Source organism: Abramis brama (assembly GCF_963993115.1).
Source record: "Abramis brama genome assembly, chromosome: 15".
NCBI classification, from domain to species: Eukaryota; Metazoa; Chordata; class Actinopteri; order Cypriniformes; family Leuciscidae; genus Abramis; species Abramis brama.
In genome coordinates this window covers 18,288,822-18,309,272 of record NC_139977.1, presented here as the reverse complement: position 1 = coordinate 18,309,272, position 20,451 = coordinate 18,288,822, and the positions used below count along the sequence as shown (strand labels likewise).

General features: G+C 38.4%; 2 protein-coding genes and 1 long non-coding RNA gene across 3 annotated transcripts; 2 read left to right on the top strand and 1 right to left on the bottom strand.

Annotated features, from left to right (window-relative positions):
* Positions 1 to 199: 199 nt before the first annotated feature.
* tmem151a (transmembrane protein 151A) lies at positions 200 to 12,793 on the top strand. The gene is made up of 2 exons (XM_084138103.1): positions 200 to 842; positions 9,478 to 12,793. Exons 1-2 carry the CDS (start codon positions 783 to 785, stop codon positions 11,107 to 11,109), a joined length of 1,692 nt encoding a protein of 563 aa, XP_083994229.1. The 5' UTR covers positions 200 to 782; the 3' UTR covers positions 11,110 to 12,793.
* Positions 12,794 to 13,556: 763 nt separating this feature from the next.
* Positions 13,557 to 15,355, top strand: LOC311098079. The gene is made up of 2 exons (XR_014609360.1): positions 13,557 to 13,684; positions 14,972 to 15,355. It is a non-coding gene; the product is annotated as an uncharacterized lncRNA (long non-coding RNA).
* Positions 15,356 to 16,062: 707 nt separating this feature from the next.
* Positions 16,063 to 20,129, bottom strand: tmem179bb (transmembrane protein 179Bb). The gene is made up of 5 exons (XM_084138126.1): positions 19,911 to 20,129; positions 19,049 to 19,245; positions 18,747 to 18,884; positions 18,485 to 18,563; positions 16,063 to 16,647 (listed from the first exon to the last, which is right to left on the bottom strand). The coding sequence occupies exons 1-5, from the start codon at positions 20,013 to 20,015 to the stop codon at positions 16,492 to 16,494; spliced, it is 675 nt and encodes a 224-aa protein (XP_083994252.1). The 5' UTR covers positions 20,016 to 20,129; the 3' UTR covers positions 16,063 to 16,491.
* Positions 20,130 to 20,451: the final 322 nt, after the last annotated feature.

Genomic DNA, 20,451 nt, shown 5'->3' with positions numbered 1-20,451 from the left:
GTTTTTTTTTTTTTTTTTTTTTTTTTTTACATCGCAGCTTTAATGTAACAACATAAAACTACTATTGACTATTTGACTAATAACGAATAATTATAAGAAAAATAAATAAGGACCGAACCTCGCATGTGCACGCGCTGTCAGCGGGTTGGTCCGAACTGCCCAATTATTAGGATTTGAAGGCGCGTTTAAGGATGACGTCAGAGTGAAGTCCGCAAGGAGACCGTTCAGGTGAAAGGAGGCTGAGGTGGAAAATACGAGATGCTCGGGGAGAGGACAGTCTGAGGATTCTGTCATTTCAACATTGCGGATTTTCTTTCATTAAAACGTAGAGAATATAATAAAAGATTAATCTCGCCGCCACTGATTACGACACACCGTGTCGACCGTGATCTTCGACAAAGACGGCTGAGCAGCGCGAGCCGCGAATATGATGCACGCGCTGTTATCCAGCCATCGCTCCGTGTCGAGCTTGCGACGCTTATGTCACACAATTGCTGAGGGGAAAACAAGCGCAACAGTTACCCGATATTCCTGATCCTTGACCGGACTAGAATCCAGAAGAACCGCTATTGAGGTTAGGGGATGTGATAATAACCTTAAAAAGTAAGACAGGAAAAGGAAAGGACGCATCTTTGGGGGGATGCTCGTGTGTAGTGTGGACATCGCCACCATAGAAACGTGGTGGCACTCGCCGCTGATGGGGTGAAGTAGGTTACGGAGAGGTCCTGACGGTGGACCGCATCCTGGACCGTGTGTGCCGTGGAAATACATGTTAGTGAAAAATGCAAGGGGTGACGGTGACGGGAGAAGCGCCCACATTGAATGGGGGCGGAAGAGAGGAGGTAAGGCGTGAAAATGTTGGTAAATAAAACCAGAGTTTCTTCTCGTTGTAGTGCAATTGTCGTATGAATATGTAGAAAGTGAAATATTATTTTGTAGAATTATATTGTACATTTTGTATTTCATAGGTTCACTGTTCTTAACATTCAGTTGCACGCATTATTAAATATATATATTTTTGCATGTAACGTTAATTCATAATCATTAATACAATCAAAAACAAAATGAGAAAAAAATTATTGTTTTTAGTTATCTTTCCTGTAGGCAACAATGTGCAAGAATGAAAAGAAATGAATCAAAGATTAGCCTATAGTGAAAGTGAGTGATTGCTATACATTTAACTGATGTCAGAATGCTAAAATATTTTGTTACATATTAACAGACTTCACACTAAATACATGACAGAATCTAATAAAATTGGCTCCTAGATTACTTAAAATTACTTGTGCATAAGATAAAAAAAAAAAAATAATAAATAAAAAAAAAAATATATATATATATAATTATGTATATATTAATACAAATACAATAAAAATCTAAATAAAAACCAAGACAGTTGCATTTTCTGTAGTGGCTGCATGCGTGATGATGTCACTGCACAGTTGAGCATCCTCTCCACTATCATTGAACAATGATTCTGTTTGTTTAATGTTAAAATTAGTGTGTTTAAGCAAAAAAAATTTTTTACTTCATATTTAACATTTTTATTGTCGTCTTAGCCTATATGCAGTTGCAAAGTGGAGAGAATTGGTGCCGTAAATATTATTTTGAAGTATTTCCATATGTAAAATCATCCCCTGCCTGGACACTTCCTTGCTCAGTGCCTCAAAAAAAGGTGTTATTTATGTCAGTTAATTTTTGAGTATTTACTTTAGCTATTGGACATTTGACTATTTTATCTTGATTAGAATTGTTGGGTTATTAAGGGAAAGGGCCTGTCTATATGCTGTGAGCTATAGTTGATGAGAATGCACATCAGTTATTTCCCTGTCTCTCTATTTTGCCAGATCTGCGATAGAAATTATGCATCTAATACAGGGAGGATTGGCCAAATGTGCTCCTACTGCTTTCTGCATGTAGTAACTGTAAGAAGATTGTTCTGATAAAAAAAACGACACTTTCAGAGAAACCATATTGTCTCAGCATATTAAGTTGGATAGGAGAACATATTTGAACATAAAAAAATACACACTTTACCTTAAATATTTTCATTACAAACTTACTTTTAGAAGAAAATGTTCTATATAGAGCCTTAAAGGGTTCTTATAAAAACTTTTAGGGGTTCCCTTCATGGGATCATGAATTAAGCAGCTTGTAAACATGATCACTAAAAAAAAAAAAATAACCCTTTAAACATGAAAGTATTATCGAATCATGTGAGACTTTTCTCCTTATATAGAACCTTTTTGACATTCAAGGTTCTTTAAAATTGAGTCAAGAACCCTTCTATAAAGAACCCTAAAGAACCCTATTCTTTGCTCTCAGATTTTCTCACTTGAACCTTTTTTTCTGACTCGCTCTGCTTTCTCACTTTGACTTTTCCCACCTGACTTGCAGCATTTATCTTAGATAACCGGAGGTCAGGTCTCAGTGGGCGCATTCCTTATTTTCTGGACAGTTATTCATCCAGTGTTTAGTTCATTAAAGAAAATCCAATAATTAACACACACACTTTTCTGGCAGCACATACAGTACCTTGAATTATTTTAAATGCATTCTTTGTGACAATACAAGCTTTCCCTTAATTCTTTCTTTCACTCACACCCTCAGTTGCTGAGTTTACCCCCATATACTGTTACAGACCGATCAATAGACCGAGAGACAGAGTGGGGGATGGGACGTTTTTGTAATCATTAGTTTTCATAATGTTTGTGCTACATTGTCACTTACAAATGTATCAGTACTTTTAGCTGCAGCTATTTCTGTATAGCGACAGCTCTTCTCAATTGACAATGTCTGACGTTCAGCTGTTCTCTGAACAGTATATGAGTCTGGATGCTTCATTCGTGCTGCTTTGTGGATAAACGCATCTCTTCGAAAGTAATGAGTGCTCGCCTGGTCTGACAGAAATAGATGTATATGCTGACAAGGCAATCAAGACTTTAAAAGGCCACTCAGACCATCCTGTTTTGATTTATGAATGTATCCTATTCTCTTCTGCTCTTTACCATCATTAGTTTATCCACACCCCTCTACCACATAACTAGTCTCTGTTGTGTACTAGTTATCCGCTGATTAGTCTTCTCTGCAGTCTAACGTTTGATGCATATCACTCTCAATATCATTTGTTCTTACTGAATATTTAATGTGCCCAATGTCCTTCATCTCAAAATGTTGCACTCACAATTAGAAATGAAAGGTCTCCATTTTACCAAATGATAAGGTAATTTCAGTAATAAATCTATTCAAAACAAATCATGCAGAAAGTGTTAAAACAAACTTTAATGAGTTTTTAGAGGTAGCATAAATGCATAATTGGCCGTAACTACACAACAATAGACTATTACACAAACAATATAATATAACATGTTACATACTGTATATTATATTGTAACAAGGTATTTTGTGGGTAGAAAGAGGCGGGAACCGGCGAACGTTTCACAAACTTAATAATAAACAAACACAAAATGAAAGTAAATGCGGCAGCCTCTCATGGACAACTGCCGCACACACATAAACAAAACATAGCGTTAAATCCAGGCCTGGTTCTCTCTCGTACTCTTTACTCTTTACTGTCGTCGCTCCTCCTTTATGCTTCCGAAGCTGCTCCGTGAGAAATACGAGACTGGTGCGGCATGCAGGTGACGCTCATTATCAATTACGCCACAGGCCTCGTCCTGCTTGCCACATATATGTACTGTATATATTCAGGATTTATATAGTACTGTGCAGAAGTCTTAGGCACGTTAGTATTTTCACCCCAAAAAATGGTTTTAAGCCAGTTATTTATATATTTTGCTGTAGTGTGTCAGTAGGATATATCAGTTTACATTTCCAAAAACATTCATTTTGCCATTCATTGTAATAATTCAGTGAGATTTTTGTATGCAGAAGGAATTTGACAACAGCCGGTATGATCTGATCTCACCATCATCGAGTCTGTCTGGGATTGCATGAAGAAACAGAAAAAACTGCAAAACTACCGTAAAACTTCAAATAATAGCCGAGTCCCAAATAGACGCCTGTCTCTTTTACACGCCTGGTGTGACTACAGGTTTGGATAAATAAAGGCCGGTCTCAAATAGAGGCCCGGTCTGTTTTTTAGTTTCGGGTTGTATTTAATCTTCTAAAACCCGTCAGATCGTCTGTTTAAGCCAGTTCTATGGAGCAGATTGCGCACGCAAGAGAGCCCTGCGCATCTGGGCGGCACACCGCACACCGGACGTGCACTTTGTCAGTTTATGGCCAGCAATATTGTTATGTTTAAGGATATTATGGAATTAAGATCATGTTTGTACTATGTTATGATTGTACTGTACAATTAAGTACAATTGTTGCTGCAGTCTGAATTCACTTTACCTCAGAGCGTCCGTTAACTGAATGAATCACCTGAAAACCCGATACATCAGCAATTTTCATTCAAGCTGCTGATTTCTGTTAATGAATGTAAAACTGAATGTATATTGCAGCACAGGGTGAAGTCAGTATATTAACGACGATTTGAGACAATGTACACTCATAGAGAATAATGTTTTGGAATTTTAAAGACGTGGCGCTGCGCTTCTCTGGTGTGCGACCCCCTTTAGACATACGGAAATATAGTCCAGTCATTTTATGAAAAAAGGTTGAACAAATTGCAACAGAAGCAAACTCAACTGATTTTGTATCCTCAATATGTCCTGAGTAAGGAAAAAAAAGTCCCGAAGAATCCCATTAGGGGAAAAGTTTCGAAAAAGACCCAAATATAGCCTATTCATATACCTATTCATTCTTTTTTTTACGTGAATAGGGTAAAAATTTTAACCTTTAGATATCACCATGAAAATTACTGAGTTGATTACTTACATCAAGACAAACAAAAAATGTATTACAAGTTTTTTTAAATTGTTTGTTAACATAGACAAACGGTGCATAATCGAATTATGTATGTGCTAATTTGCATAAATACCACAACAGATCTAAACATTGGGTATAGCCAGGTGAAAATGTCTTGTTGAATCTTGTTGACACATAACAGTAAAATACTTAATGTTAAGGTCTGAATGGAACCCATTTAGTGAACCCATAAGCATTAATACATAGAGGCAGGAAGAAGTACTTTAAACCAGCCTTTATTAATTATATTGCAGAGATGGGGTTTGGGGCTGGGTCCGTGGGACTGTTTCTGGGGATTCACTTTTTATTTTACTTACCTTTTGTCTTCTGCATTTTTCTTACCATTGTCTCCTGTTCTTCCCTCAGACTTGTCCCCCAGAAACAGTCCCACAAACCCAGCCCCAAACCCCATCTCTTAAAAATGATTAAAGACTGGTTTCTAAAGTACTTCTTCCTGCCTCTATGTATTAATGCTCATGGGTAGCCTAAATGGGTTCCATTCAGACCTTAACATCAAGTATTTTTGTGTTATATGTCAACAAGATTCAACAAGACATTTTCACCTGGCTAGACCCAATGTTTAGACCTGTTGTGGTATTTATGCAAATTAGCACATATGTAATTAGATTATGCACCGTTTGTCCATGTTAACAAACAATTTAAAAAAAACCTGTAATACAATTTTCGTTTGTCTTGATGTAAGTAATCAACTCAGTAATTTTCATTGTGATATCTAAAGGTTAAAATTTTTACCCTATTCACGTAAGAAAAAGAATGGATAGGTGTATGAATAGGCTATATTTGGGTCTTTTTCGAAACTTTCCCATAATGGGATTCTTCAGGACTTTTTTTCCTTACTCAGGACATATTGAGGATACAAAATCAGTTGAGTTTGCTTCTGTTGCAATTTGTTCAAGGTTGACCCCCATTTTGGCTTAAAATGACTGGACTATAGGCTAATTCTTACCACATTAACTGATTTGTTAAACACACAGATTTGGTAACCTCCTACTGTCATGCTTTCCGTCTATCAGCCTATGCTATTTGGATCGTTATCTCTAGGCCTACACTCAATGACCAACATCTCAACACTAAATTAAAGGCCTGTCTCAAATACAAGCCGGTGCAGTTCGGCAATTTGGGAAAATAAAAGCCCGGGCTATTATTTGAAGTTTTACGGTACCTAAAAAACGATGTGCAAGTGTACTTAGGACAAAAGCTGTTTTAAACGCAAGGGGTGGTCACACCAAATATTGATTTGATTTGGTTAATTGAAGTTAATTGATAAATAAAATCTATTTATGACATTATTTTGAAAGCATCCTCACTTTGCACCATTTTTACACAATTGCCAATAACTTTTCACAGTACTGTAGCTTTGCAGGCAGGTTTCTTCTGGATTTACTCTGTCTCAGTTTCTGTTGTTTCTTCATGTAATCACAGATGTACTCAATGATGGGGAGATCAGATCTTCGTGTGGAGCAGACCGGCTGTGGTCTTGTGCGTACAAAAATCTCACTGGATTTTTACAATTAATGGCAAAAGGAATGCTTGGAAATGTAAACTGATATTTCCAACTGACACACTACAGCAAAAGATATAAAAACTTGGCTTAATCCCATTTTTTTCTGGTGGAAATACTAACACGCCTAAGACTTTTGCACAGTACTGTATATTATATTAAGTTACCATGTGAACAACCAGTCATTAACAGTCATAAGCTGCATGTTTATCAGAACAAGAGCCGACTCAGGAATCGGACTACACTGATGGCGCTGTATGCTTTTGATTCACTAAAAAGAACCGAGTCATTCGTTTGAGAATACGTTGGTTGTGCTATGAGTTTTAGATTGACAAGTTTTTGAAAACTGTCTCCATGTAAACAACAAAAAACGTGAATCTGGAAACGATGAGGTCATGCACATGCGTATTACGTGTTCAGTCTATAGTGTTTCATCGCCATCTAATGGCCTGGCAACGCCTACAGCGTTTTTAGTTTTTTTTTCACGGATCCATGTGAACGGGGATCGTTTTGACAAAAGTGTCAGCTGTATGTGGAAAACTCAAAGGAAAAACGTCTCCGTTTTAAATGTATCGTTGTCGTGTAAACGTACCCTTAGAAAAAACAAAGCATGAAAGGACCACCCCTAAACCTAACCTTCAGGGGGTGTAAGCAGAACATATAAAAACATATGACTGAGATCATACAAATTCAAACAGACCAGCCACCAATTCGCCAAAACATAAAATAGTTACTAGAGTGTGTTGGTTACGCTGAATGTTTTTGAGTTAGTGAATAGAACCGACTCAGAAGAGTCATTTGTCAATTGAACGACACTGATTACACTGTTTGTTATGCTGTTTGTTTGCACTGTATTTTCAGTAACATGTTGCAGTCACCTTTGAACAGTAGTGCAGGAAACTGTATTTTATTATGATATTCTGCCTGGATGAATTCACTTATGGGAACGTCATTCTGTTCTGGTATATTTTATTTGTATTTTTTATGAATATTTTACTTTATTTTATTATTTTATTTTTATGAATATTTTATTTTACTTTATTTTACTGGTTCTTTGGCCCCAACCTAGTTTCTACACACCACAAGCAAGTAAACTGAACGAAAACAAACAGTCACTTGTTTTCCTCTCTTATCCCCTATCCCAAGAGCCCAAATAATCATTGACTCATACACATATGCAGGAAACCACACGCATTTGGGCTTGATTTTATGATTCTGCCCAGCACTGATGCTTCTCATGTAAAAAGCATTGAAATGCACATGCTCATATGACTTCAGACATTCTTGGGGCATCTAAATAATTTAACATATTAAAGTGGCTCTGAAATAGCAGGCTAACTTTATCCACTATTTATACATCACTGCCATTTTGCTCTATGCAAGTTCCCCAATCACAGCCTCCAGAATTGAATCTCACTGAATATCATTCACATCTCCAAGGACACATTTTCTTGTCGTACCAACAGGATTCAACACTTGCTTCTCACCCTCCCACAACTGCACCTCTCTGCATGTACTAAATATATAAAACCTACAGACAAAACCTGGAGAATACATACAAATTAATATGTAAATATATGTATGTGAATATTACTATATATAAAATGCTATATTATCATGCTTTTTTTGCTTCAGGTCATCATTATTAAAAACTTGTGTAGATATTACCCTGTGCACATGGTAAGTACTCTGTAGGCTCAAATTCTATCTCTCTCAGTTTGCTCTCGTCCTTGTAAAAGGAACAATTAAACTCCTGCCAAGAGGAGCACAGACTCCTTGCCACGCTTGGGCTGAAGCCTGCTTTTAGTGCTGCAGTTCCTCACAGCAAGGGCATTGCTCGTACTATTAGCTGATTTATGTGTGCAAGTGTGTGTGTGTGAGAGAGAGTGATGTTGTTAGAGAAGAGACAGCAGGATAGAAGGACAAAGAGGGGACGAAAAAATTAAATATTGCAGACCAACCATAAAAAATCGTTTTGTGCAATACCTTTGTTCATGTGTCAGAGGAACTGTATGGCTTGCTTTTTTTCTTTTCTACCTCCTACTACTTTGGAATCAGTTCATCTTTGCCCATATGGCCACAATACCTCAAGCCACCACTGGGCTCAGACTAGGCAGTAGAGATCCATATGCATTTAGTCGAGATGATGCACTCAGTGATGTCTAAAAGCTTCTAGACTTCCCCTCCACAGTCATACAGAGCGTTTTAAAAGGAGATATGGTTTGGGTTACGAGCAGCCAGGAAATGTATTCAGCCCTCAGGAGAATGATCTATTACTGAGTTCTCTCTGCAGCATGTCAGAGTGGATATAACAGACTGTGCTACACTCAGTTGTGCATGTTGTAACACAAATGAAATATACCTGTACCCTGAATCATCTAAAACAGGGGTTCAAACTAGAGCCAGGAGGCCACAAAGGAGTCCTAGTGGGTCCATAAAAAAATGGGTAACATAAGTGTCAAAAATGAATTAAGAAAGTAAAAGAATTGTACAATACTGCCTTTTCTTTTTTTTAGAATCCTCTGAGATTATTTTATTCTATAGGCAGGCCTAATTTTTAAAAAGTAAGAAATAAAAGCAAAACTGCATATAATTTTGTGGGAAAAAAACCCTTCTCTCTCCTTTCTTGCAACATACAAACCTTCAAGGATTTGTGCTTGTGTTGTATGTTTCTAGGGAGGTTTCCCTCACCACGGTAGCTTAAAGCAAAGTGAATTTGCTTTAGAACCATATTTATTGTGGAAAGTGGCAAAAGAATTGCATTTGAAATAAAAATGTTCTCATTATAATATACATATAAGATTAACTCAAATGTATAAGAGGTGTTATATGCTTTTCTGCCAACTAATTTTTACATTTTCTTTTTTTCTTTCCCTGTCCCTTCTGTTCTTCCCCCTCCATGCTCCCCTCTGCTTTCTTTTGTCTCTGGCATCTTTTCATTCCAATTCTGTCCAACACCTTCCAACTCGTCTCTTATTGAACCCTGCCCCGTTCAATTTCCTATCCATCTGCACAACCCTCTGTCCCCTGGTCTTCCCATATTTTCATCCACATCCGGGCCTCCCCCTTTCTGCCTATAGCAGCGTCCCCTCAAGCAGTCCCTGAGTGGGTCGCTGTGCCGAGAGTCCCACTGGAAGTGCCTGCTGCTCACCTTGCTCATGTACGGATGCTTTGGCACGCTAGGCTGGTGCTCCCTGTACCGCATCACCGTAATGGCTTCTGATGACCAAGGCCCCGCCTACTTCTACGGAGACCGAGCCCGACTCTATCATGACAGCCCGTGTTCCAACGGCTACATCTATATACCCGTAGCCTTTCTGGCCATGCTGTACATTGTCTACTTGGTGGAGTGCTGGCACTGCTACTCTAAAACAGCTAACCTTGCTAAGGTGGAAATCAGTGAGGTGTATGACAGGATACAGCGGTTGCAACAAGCTACACCCTGCATCTGGTGGAAGGCCATCAGCTACCATTACGTACGACGTACCAGACAGGTGACGCGCTACCGAAACGGAGACGCGTACACTACTACGCAGGTGTACCATGAACGTGTCAACACACATGCAGCGAGCTCAGAGTTCGATTACTCGCGCCTCGGGGTCAAAGACGTTTCGAAGGAGCTGCAGGGCCTTTTGGAGCATCCCGTCACCCGCTTGCGCTTCACAAAGTGCTTCAGCTTTGCCAGCGCCCGTGCTGAGACCGCCTACCTCACACAGCGAGCGCGCTTCTTCGGGGACAACGAGGGTCTGGACGACTACATGGAAGCACGGGAGGGTATGCACCTTAAAAACGTTGACTTTCGGGAACATATGCTGGCATTCCCCAACCCATTGCGCCCACCTTGGTACACCCGACGCTGGTTGTACTGGCTGGCCTCGGCTTTCCTGCTATCGTGGCCTCTTCGCGTGATTGCCGAGTATCGCACTGCGTACGTCCACTACCACGTCGAGAAACTTTTCGGCGAGAACGAGGATGCAAATGACAATGATAATACGGAGACGGGGAACTACTGTACGGGCTTTGAACATGGCACCGGGGGTCCCACTCTGCGCATCATATCACGGGTCAACACAGTGGATATGACCGAACTGGAATGGCACATTCGCTGTAACCAGCAAATGGTGCCTAGCTACTCTGAGGCCTTGCTTATGGATTTGGATGTGAATACAAACACACCATTATCGGTCGCGATGGCAGCACATATGCGCCGCAATTCTAGCTACTTTCTTCAGAGCTGTCCCAGGTGTCGGCCCTCAACGAGCAGCTCCTCGCTTCCTTCCTGGGTTAGAGGGAACGTGGCTGCGGGCACAAACTCATTCCCCATTAGGCCCGGTGGAAGGCTGTCCCTTAGTCGCAGTGGTTTCTCTCTCGGCCGGTTACAGACCGCAAGAAGCCGCCACCCCTGCCTGTTTCACTCTAGAAGCCTCGGAGGTGGGATGAGCAGCCGGCTGGAAGAGGGCGGTGGGGGTTTCCTTGGTCTTGGGTTTAGAGTGCCAGATGAGGAGAGGAGGGGTGTATTAGAGAATGAAGGGCTAGAAGACGACAACATGGAGGAGACAGGCCAGGAACAAGTGGAGGAGAGGCAGGATGGAGAGACCAGGGAGGATGAGAGAGACAGGCCACCAACCTACCAAGACGCTCTGTATTTTCCGGTGTTAATCATTCACGGAGAAGAGAGCTGTCATGGGGGGCATGGCATTGACACGGGTTAAAAGAACCGATATGGTGTAAAGAATGTATCAAGTGGCTTTTGAAAAGTAGAGGCAGATTGACATCTGAGGTGCAGATACGAGACAGGAAGATCGAGAAATTCGAAGAAGAGATGGGAATTTTTACCAGAACCAGGGTAGAAAAGTTGAACCCAAAGAGACTTATCTCTGTGTAACGCTGAAAAACAACTGTTCATGAATGTGTAGAATGTTGTAGGGATTGAAATGAAAATAATACACATTGGTCATCATGTCATATCAATGTCAATTGACTTGATACAGACTGACCTTAAATATATATATGTAGTTCATACCTAGTAGAAAATACTGATAGGCATGGAACATCAGTGTCCTATATTGATCTTAATGTCCTATTATTGAAATCTCTGGCATATCATGTCCATAACAAACTAAAAGGTCAGTGTGTCCTCCTTTTGACTATGGGAGTAATGTACTTTACATGAAAAGCTGGGCGTCTGCAACCTGCATTTAACATTGCGAAGCAGTTTTTGCGACTCTGCATTAATGTGCAAAAGCCCATGCTGGTGTAGTATTGTAAATCCATTCGTCTACAACGTACCAGTAGCTTACGTAAAAAGGGACTGAGATGTGAACTGCATTTATTAAAGTTTTTAAATATACGTTAGAAAGAAAGAAGAATCAAAATTCAGATGGACAACAAAGGTAGATCTGACAGAAGCCAAACCAACTGGTTCTCAGGGGGAAAAGTTTCTAAAAAATAAAAATAATAGACCTAATAAAAAGGGATGGTAAAAGATCAATGAGTGAATGTAGGCTGGTGAATTGTAATCCCTCACTGTTTGACACTGTGCTTTAATCCACTGTCCTGGCTAATGACTTCTTTTAATCTCGTTCTTTTTAATTGCCTGGTAGAAGCACGGTGCTTATGACTTCACTTATCTCTGCCTTAGAGGTTTCTTATGTCAGCCTCATGTCTACTGCAGCCAACTGACAGTAACAGCAATTCAATGTATTCCTCTTTATTACCCAGCATACACACATTTGCTTTTCTATCACGGTGGGGACCTTCCATTGACTTCTTTTGGGTTTATACTAAGCTAATAATATTTTCTATTCCTTACCCTTAAAACTAACCCTCACAAAAAGTTTTTTGCATTTTTAGATTTTCATTAGTATGTTTATAAAGCCATTGTCCTTTAATATTCTTGTTGGTATATCTATCCAATACTCTGTCATTCCTCCCTAGACTGTTAGAATGTTTAAAATATTGGATTAAGCTCGTTTCAGTTTAAAACAACTACTGATAATAGATAAAAATAGACTACTCAAGATATAAAGTAGTGCAACAATCCTCCACCCCATGTAGTCACATTGTTGATATGCACATAGAAGAGCAAACAAGCATAAAAATATATGTGTAGCACAAGCACAAAGTGTCACCTACTTTACAAGCAGTGCAGGGATCAAGTTAAAATAAGCTGTCCTTGGAAACACCGAAGGAACGAATGTATAAACAGCCTTGCACATGGAGAGGAGATTATTACAAAAAAGGTAAAGTCCAAAGCACACACCAAGAGCATCCCTGTATTGTTTGTAGAATTTCTGCTAATACTTCAGCAAGCACTAGCATATCTTTCAGCAATGAGGAAATTACAGTGGCCATGACCATGATGCTCTTATTAATAAAGTCAAACCATTAACAGTGTGTTTACTGACTGCTTTATTATTATCATTATTATTAATTATTGTTTGACTTGTTACTCAACTTATTGCAGTTATTAAAGTAACTTGCAGGTAGAAGATAATATATTAAAAGAATAAAGACTGTCCTGTACTGATTCGCATGTGATGTCCTTACCATCACAACAAACATTTTATGCAATAATAGTGTTATGATGTTTGATAGTTTTGATAGAACCTGAAAGTCATAGATGCTTCATTTGACTTTGAATGATCCTTGGTATCAATTAATAATGCTGTGATTCTGTATTTAGTCTCAGTAACTCTAGGCTAATGACCGGAGTTGTTTTTAGGGTTGGATCAATGCAGACTTGGCAAACGCATACACTCTTATTGGAGACATGCTTAACAGTGTTTTATACAGTGAAATTGTTATGTATATTATTTGACTTCAGCATTGCATAAATGCACAACCATTTTCCAACGAGTTTTGAAACTCTTGAAAACCACGTGCTACACTACAGGCTTAAATCACATGTGTTTGGCCAATGGCTCCTCCTAGTGGTGGTGTTCGCAACGAACCCTATTGAGACTTGGAAGTTTTACTATGAGGAAAAGTACAAAACGTTTAAAAACCGAATATTGGTCCGAAAAGCATTATAATTGCTTGAAAACGTATTTCTTAATTGCATGGAATGTCTGTAATCTTGGGGAATTAGTGAATTACACTGTTATACGGGAATTATACTGTTAGCATGTCATCCTTCCATCCTCTCCCTCCCTCTGTTCATAATCTGGGGTTTGAAGGACAGAGCAGCAGTTTCCCACAATGCAGCTGACAAATAATAGAGGAAGTAAGAGAGAGTCAAAGGAGAGTGTCTGTGTGGTGGATATAAAAGGACACAATCCAGACTTGGTAAGTCAAACAACAAATATTCAAACATTTCCTTCATTGAGGAGAATGACATTACTCAGTTAATTAGATTTTAACATTTTAACTATGTTGCCTACATAGCAGGAAGACCTTATAAATGCTTGATTCAGTAAAAAAGAATTGCTACACACTGGAATTGAGTGTTAGGCATCCATTTCCAATTATCATGCCATTCCACTGCCTTTGCTAGCTGTAAAAAAAGAGGGTTTTTTTTGTTTAATTTTATTGCTGAATATGTTCTTTTTTATATTACTCTTAAGAGAAGTCAAGTAACAGTGCAGGCGCTCAGATAAGCTTTTCACTAAGCAGCTTGTTACCTCCCTTGAGCCTGATGATTCAGACTAGTTCTGCCATCAGAGATTTAGGTCACAGAGACACAGAGCATGTTGTCCTAGTGACAGTGATGAGAACCAATTTTTCAAATACCTGTTTACTTATAGATCATTATGACTTCATGCATTTGAATCTGTCTAATAATTGTCAGAACCAAATCCATTTATTATTAATCTGCCACACTTTTTACTTCAGCAGTTGGCCTATTTTTCAGTTTAGATACGTCTCCAAATCTATATAGAAGTGCATATTGAACAGCTCATTGAACATGTTGACCTTTTGTTTTGTGTGACCAAAAGCACAGCAGGTTGTCACAACAGAACCCATCAATAAACTATTTTAAACTGTAAAACATCTAAAACGTGACAACTTGCCCCAACCTGACATTAGGCCATCTTTGTCCTGAGAAGAGTTCAACCTTTAGCTTAAAAGGGATAGTTATCCCAACATTTTTTAAATAATTTACTCACCCTCAAGTTGTTCCAAACCTGTACGAGTTTCTTTCTTCTGTTAAACACAAAAGATGGTATTTTGAAGAATGTTGCAACCAGACAGTTGACAGTAGCCATTGACTTCCATAGGAGAAAAAAAATACTAACTATGGAAGTCATTGGTTACCGTCAACTGTCTGGTTAACAACAACTTGAGGACGAGTAAACGATGACAGAATTACATTTTTCGGTGAACTATTCCTTTAAATCTAGCATCATTATATTGTTGACCTTTTTCTGTAGCCTATGTTTTGTGTTCAGTTGTTATTTACCCAAACGGCCATGGCACAAATATGATGGCCTATTCACAAAAATAATGTTATTCACAACAAATATATAAATGTTATAATTAAAGAGGGATTTGAAATAGCCTAGTTAATATTAATATTGGGTGATAATTTTTTTTCTCACTTCACAATCCAACTGGACTTGGCGTGGAGTGAAGCAGCTGTGAAGTGAAGAACAACAGGATGTCGAAGGAGGAGCAGCTGGACTCCCACGCGGAGGGTTTGCTCTCATTGGCCGTTGAGCTGCACGCGCAGTGTCAGGAGGAGAGCGCGCAGATGGCCGCTCTAGCCGAGCAGCTGAGAGAGGAGAGCCAGAGTATCCGGGACCAAAGCGAGGCGCTTCAACAGGACATGGCTGAGATGAGCAAAGCGCTGGAAGCTCTGATGGACACTAAGGTGGCGTTTGAAGCCAAAGAGAGGCAGGCTCGCAAATTAAGCAAACAGCTCTAAAACACGACTGGAAAATAGCTTGTCCAGCCATTCAAATTTAATGTAATTTAAAATGACGTAGGCTAATAAATAGTGTTTTTCTTCTAGTACAATCCCGAGACGAAAACAATCGCTCGACAGATGTGTGAGTTTGAGGTGGAACTGTTTGCTCGACTAGCTGATAGCCTAGTTCGCATAGCCTACCTTAGAAAATCGTCACGACACGAGTTCTCCAATTTTGTGATGCTGGTGGGGCAGAAATGACACTCTTCGACTTTAAATGTCTACCATTTATTGTAATATTCTAAACACCCCACAGCAGACATTTGTAAAGAATCAGTATTATTACACCGAGCACAAATTAATCATTCATTACAATTTTCAATTTTGCAAGACACTGCCATAAATACGGATACAGATCCCCTTCACTTCACATTTTGCTCTTATTTTAAGATGTCAAATGTTACCTGTCAGAATGATACTGTCAGTGTTGAATGACTGTATGATATACACAGTAGGCCTATATAGCCTAGATATTAGGCTAGTCAACATTTGAAGTGGATCAAAACTTTTCATCAAAGTTATACATTAATTTTGATAACAAAAATGTATATATATATATATATGATATATGATATATATAGGCCTATTAATAATGATATAATAATATATAATAAGTATATAATAATTATATATATATATATATATATTATTATTATTATTATTGACTGTTCAAGGCAAGCGATTTCATACATAGCTGTGCTACTTTTATATCTCTCATAGCACTCAGCACTGCACTCAATTTCAACATAATTTCAACTCAAATTAAAAATTAATTTTATTTATTTATTTATTTGCTAAATATCCATGTAGTAAACAGGTTTAGGGTATAGAAGAGACCCCTTGTTCATTTTGAGGATTGCTTTCCTGATTATTTTGCAACAATGGGATTTCTGATTAGGCTACTTTATTTTGCAATAATGGTTGATTGACTTGTCTTATATCCATCATGTCCAATTACATGGTCTTAGACATGTCTATTGGCTCTCTGGACATATCTTTAAACTTTGTGTATATTATTGTAGCTACCACATCAAAGTACTATTTATGTGAATAATTAAATACAAATTCAAGTGTTGCCACAAAAATATGAAGTATTTTGTTACAGCTTGTGTTCCCACATAACTGAATGTACCAAACTCTGCATGATACTTCATGATTAGCTCATGTGATGATGGTCTCTGGTGATTTATTTTGGTTGGGACGGGCGATGGAGGAAGGGCTCCGTCTCAGCACGGCTCCACTCATCATTACCCCAAACCTTCAACCTTGAGCTCTGGCGTCTCTGTATGACCACCACAGCCGTTATCAACAGCCAGAAGAAGAAGCTTACCCACATTGACCTCTGTGGAGGAGAGAAACAGAAGGGGGTGGTGCTCAATAAACAGAAGAGATTTATTTCTACTGTATGTAATACAAATAAAAACTGATTTTGTGTGAATGAAGAAACACTAAGGTTCACTAAGCATGTACAGTGACACCTATTGGTGTGGATGCAGCATCATGTACAGCTCTGGAAAAAATTAAGAGACCATGGCAAAATTAGCAGTTCAACTAGATATAGTATTTAAATGTATGTGTTTGAGTAAAATGAACATTTTTGTTTTATTCTATAAACTACTGACATTTCTTTTAAATTTCAAGTAAAAACATTGTCATTTAGAGCATGTATTTGCAGAAAATGACAACTGGTAAAAATAACAAAAAATATGTCATGTTTTCAGCATTGTCCTCCGGGAAAACCAATCCTTAGAGTTGGGGAACATTGTTAGAGCAGAAGAAAGCAAGTTTTCTTTCAGGATAACCTTGTTCGTGGCTTGAGTCACGCATCCTTCACAAAGACGGATTGACAAAGCCATCTAACAAAGGCGAGCTTCTTGAATTTTTGCACCAGGAGTGGCAAAAAGTCACCAAACATCAATGTGAAAGACTGGTAGAGAGCATGATGCATGAAAGCTGTGATTGGAAGTCAGGGTTATTCCACCAAATACAGATTTCTGATCTTTTCCCAAGTTAAAACATTGGTATTGTGTTGTTTAAAAATATTAACTTTTTGAATATTATTTTCTTTGCATTATTCAAGGTCTGAAAACTTCATTTTTGTTATTTTGATCAGTTGTCATGTTCTACAAATACTTGAAATTTGGAAGAAATGTCATGAGTAGCTTATAAAATAAAACAAAATGTTAATTTTACCCAAACACTTTAAATAGTAAATCCTGAGAAACTGCTATTTTTGCAGTGGTCTCAATTTTTTCCAGAGCTGTAAAAGGTTTCGGTTACAGAGGCCAATGCAGAAACACCCTATTCACAGGTGTATTTGTCACCCATAATTAAATTATTTTGCAACTGAAAGTGTTCGATAATGGGGGTTAACAAGATCAGAGGTGGACAAAGTACACAACTTCCTTGCTTGAGTGAAAGTGCAGATACTAGTAAAATATTACTCCGTTACAAGTAAAAGTTGGAAAGAATGATTTTTACTTAAGTAAAAGTACAGAACTTGTTTTTAAAAGTACTAAAGTATCAAAAGTAAGAAGTAAATGTCAATGCATTGTTTTATTATTGTTGCATTGTTGTATGTAATACTTACAGTACCTTATGCCTCTGAATCTATGCCTGCCTGCCCTCATATCAATATCAAATTTATGTCTAGAACACAGTTCCAGTAGTGGGATTGAATGTGAGATTGAATAAGTGCACTCAATAACGTCCACAATGGTTTCAGAAATTTGGAAACCCAAATGGCTGTTCCCTCAAATAGTGCCCTATTTAAAGTTTTTGGGCTTTTAGTATGAATATGTTAGCCATACTGTTATCTATAAGCTAGTGTGCTCCAAAACAATGACAAAATTCGCATTTAGAAGACCAAACCCAACACTGAAAATGAAAATCAGGTTGATGTCAGAATCCAACGCCAGATTGACATTAATCTCCAACTTTGGACAGACGTTGTATTGTGGTTGAAAATGAAAATCGGGTTGACGTCAGAAACCAACATCAGTCGGGTTCTGACGTCAACCCGACTTTCATTTCCAACCAAAATCATCCCCTGACTGACGTTACTACTTTCTACTCAAGAACCTTGACAGAATTGAAGCTCTTTTTGACAAGTCATGTGCTCTCAACATAGCAACCACCATGAGGGTGATAACCTTATGAAAAATAACCAAAGTACAAACCTCAGTACTGTACAGTCCTGCGTAGAACTGATTTCCAGTGTATGGATGAGCCCATGTCTTATTCTCTGCATCTTCACAACTAAAACAAAAACATATTTCCAGCAGTGCACATCGAAATATAATTTTTCCATCATTGTGTCCCTTTAGGGGCTATATACTAGCAACCATATCAGGTGAGAACTATGACGCACTGTGGAGTATGGTTCTTAAAAGAACAAAAGTCACACACAGAGTAATGTGGAAAGAAGAAAGCTGAAATCACCTGGTAATGGAAGGAACATTGTGAAGGACAGAGAAACACAGGCTGTCCCGACCGATCTTGAGAATACATCCTGACACCAAGAGAAAAAACAGAAGTAGGCCACAGACTCCCAGAGACATGTTGAGAGAAACAGTCCCCCTGCATATGCATGCAAACATTTCCAGACACAAGAAGGTAAAAACAACAATGTTAATTTAACTGTTGAATCCTACCTGCACGAATAAAAGAAAATGGAATGTGAAACAAACATCTAAAAGAAATAGGAAAAATCTGAAGGTCGGCAAAAAAATCGATACATTCACCTTCTCACATCCTCATCCACACAGCTGACATAGATCCAGTAAAGAATAAGGGAAAAGCAGTAAATAGCCATGCACACGGCGATGGCTGACACAAAATAGCAGAGAGAAGGAGAACTGGAGCCTTCCACGGTCAGAGCCTGGCCAGATGTGTTATAATGAACACTTCCATAGAGGATGCACCGTCCATCAAAGTGGCCCTATAAAGACAAACAATAAAAATTTGCGCATGCTAAATATAAGGAAACACAGTAGCAAGGGACATCAAGGAGTCTCTTTCACAAACTATGTGCAAGATTTGTATCTCTGTGACACACAGATGTATAAGGAAAGTGCTGTGATAACAGCTTTTGTCCCTTATCATATGACTCTAATAAGCCATAATATGGTGCGAGAGGTGGCTAATTACATGGTGAAAGCTCAGAGAGTCTGACCTGGGATCATCAACACTGAATATTATATATTTTATTGCACATATAATTGACATATATTTCAAAATAATACCAATAGATGCAGCCTATTGGCATTCATTTAAAAATGTATTCATCTTCCCAAAATAGCAAGAAAATAGTGGCCACTTCAATAAACGTTCCAACATGCTGAATGATCATGCATTATGTTACAGTACATTTTAACATCGGACTGAATGGTGTATAACAAAAGCGTACAAATAAATATGCATGCAAAACTTTAGCCATGATAATTTTAATACTTAAAACTCTGAACTCAGATCAGACACCAACTTATAGTAAATCACATTTCCCCATAGACCTGGTTTTAGTTTTCTAAATCATTTTATACTTTCACTGTCCACAACTTAGCAATGATCAGACATTAATTTGTGTAGATGATAAATTGGTGTTACCTGAGTGAGTGTCATCCAAGCGGCAGCTATCACCCCACAGATGAAACAACCAGCGTAAAGGACAAGCTCCAAAACTAGCAGCCAGGGTAGTCCCATCATGAACATCTGTCACGGTCACTGTCTCACGGAGTCCAGCAGTCGAATGCCTCATTCATGCGCTCTTCAAACTGCTGTGGCTAAAGCATGTCCTGTGCTCACAACAATGTTGCTTTTCACAATGATTCTTGACAATTGGGTCAGAGAATTTCACAGCATTGCTATGAGGTAACACAAGACTGCATTCAAGTCAAGCTCAGACAAAACATTCAGCCAGCCTGAAGCATATGGTCATGAATCAACATTTACTCACAAAACACCTCATTTTAAGATATTATGAATATCAGATATATCAATATCTGCTTAGGATGACAAGTTTAAGCTGACACTTTTTACTTAAATTGTCCTGTAGGCGAGGAGAAATGAGATGCATGAGAATTTGCATCTCTGTGACCCTCATAATGATACTATAGTACTTTGTTGATTATTAGAGTGAAAAGAAGGT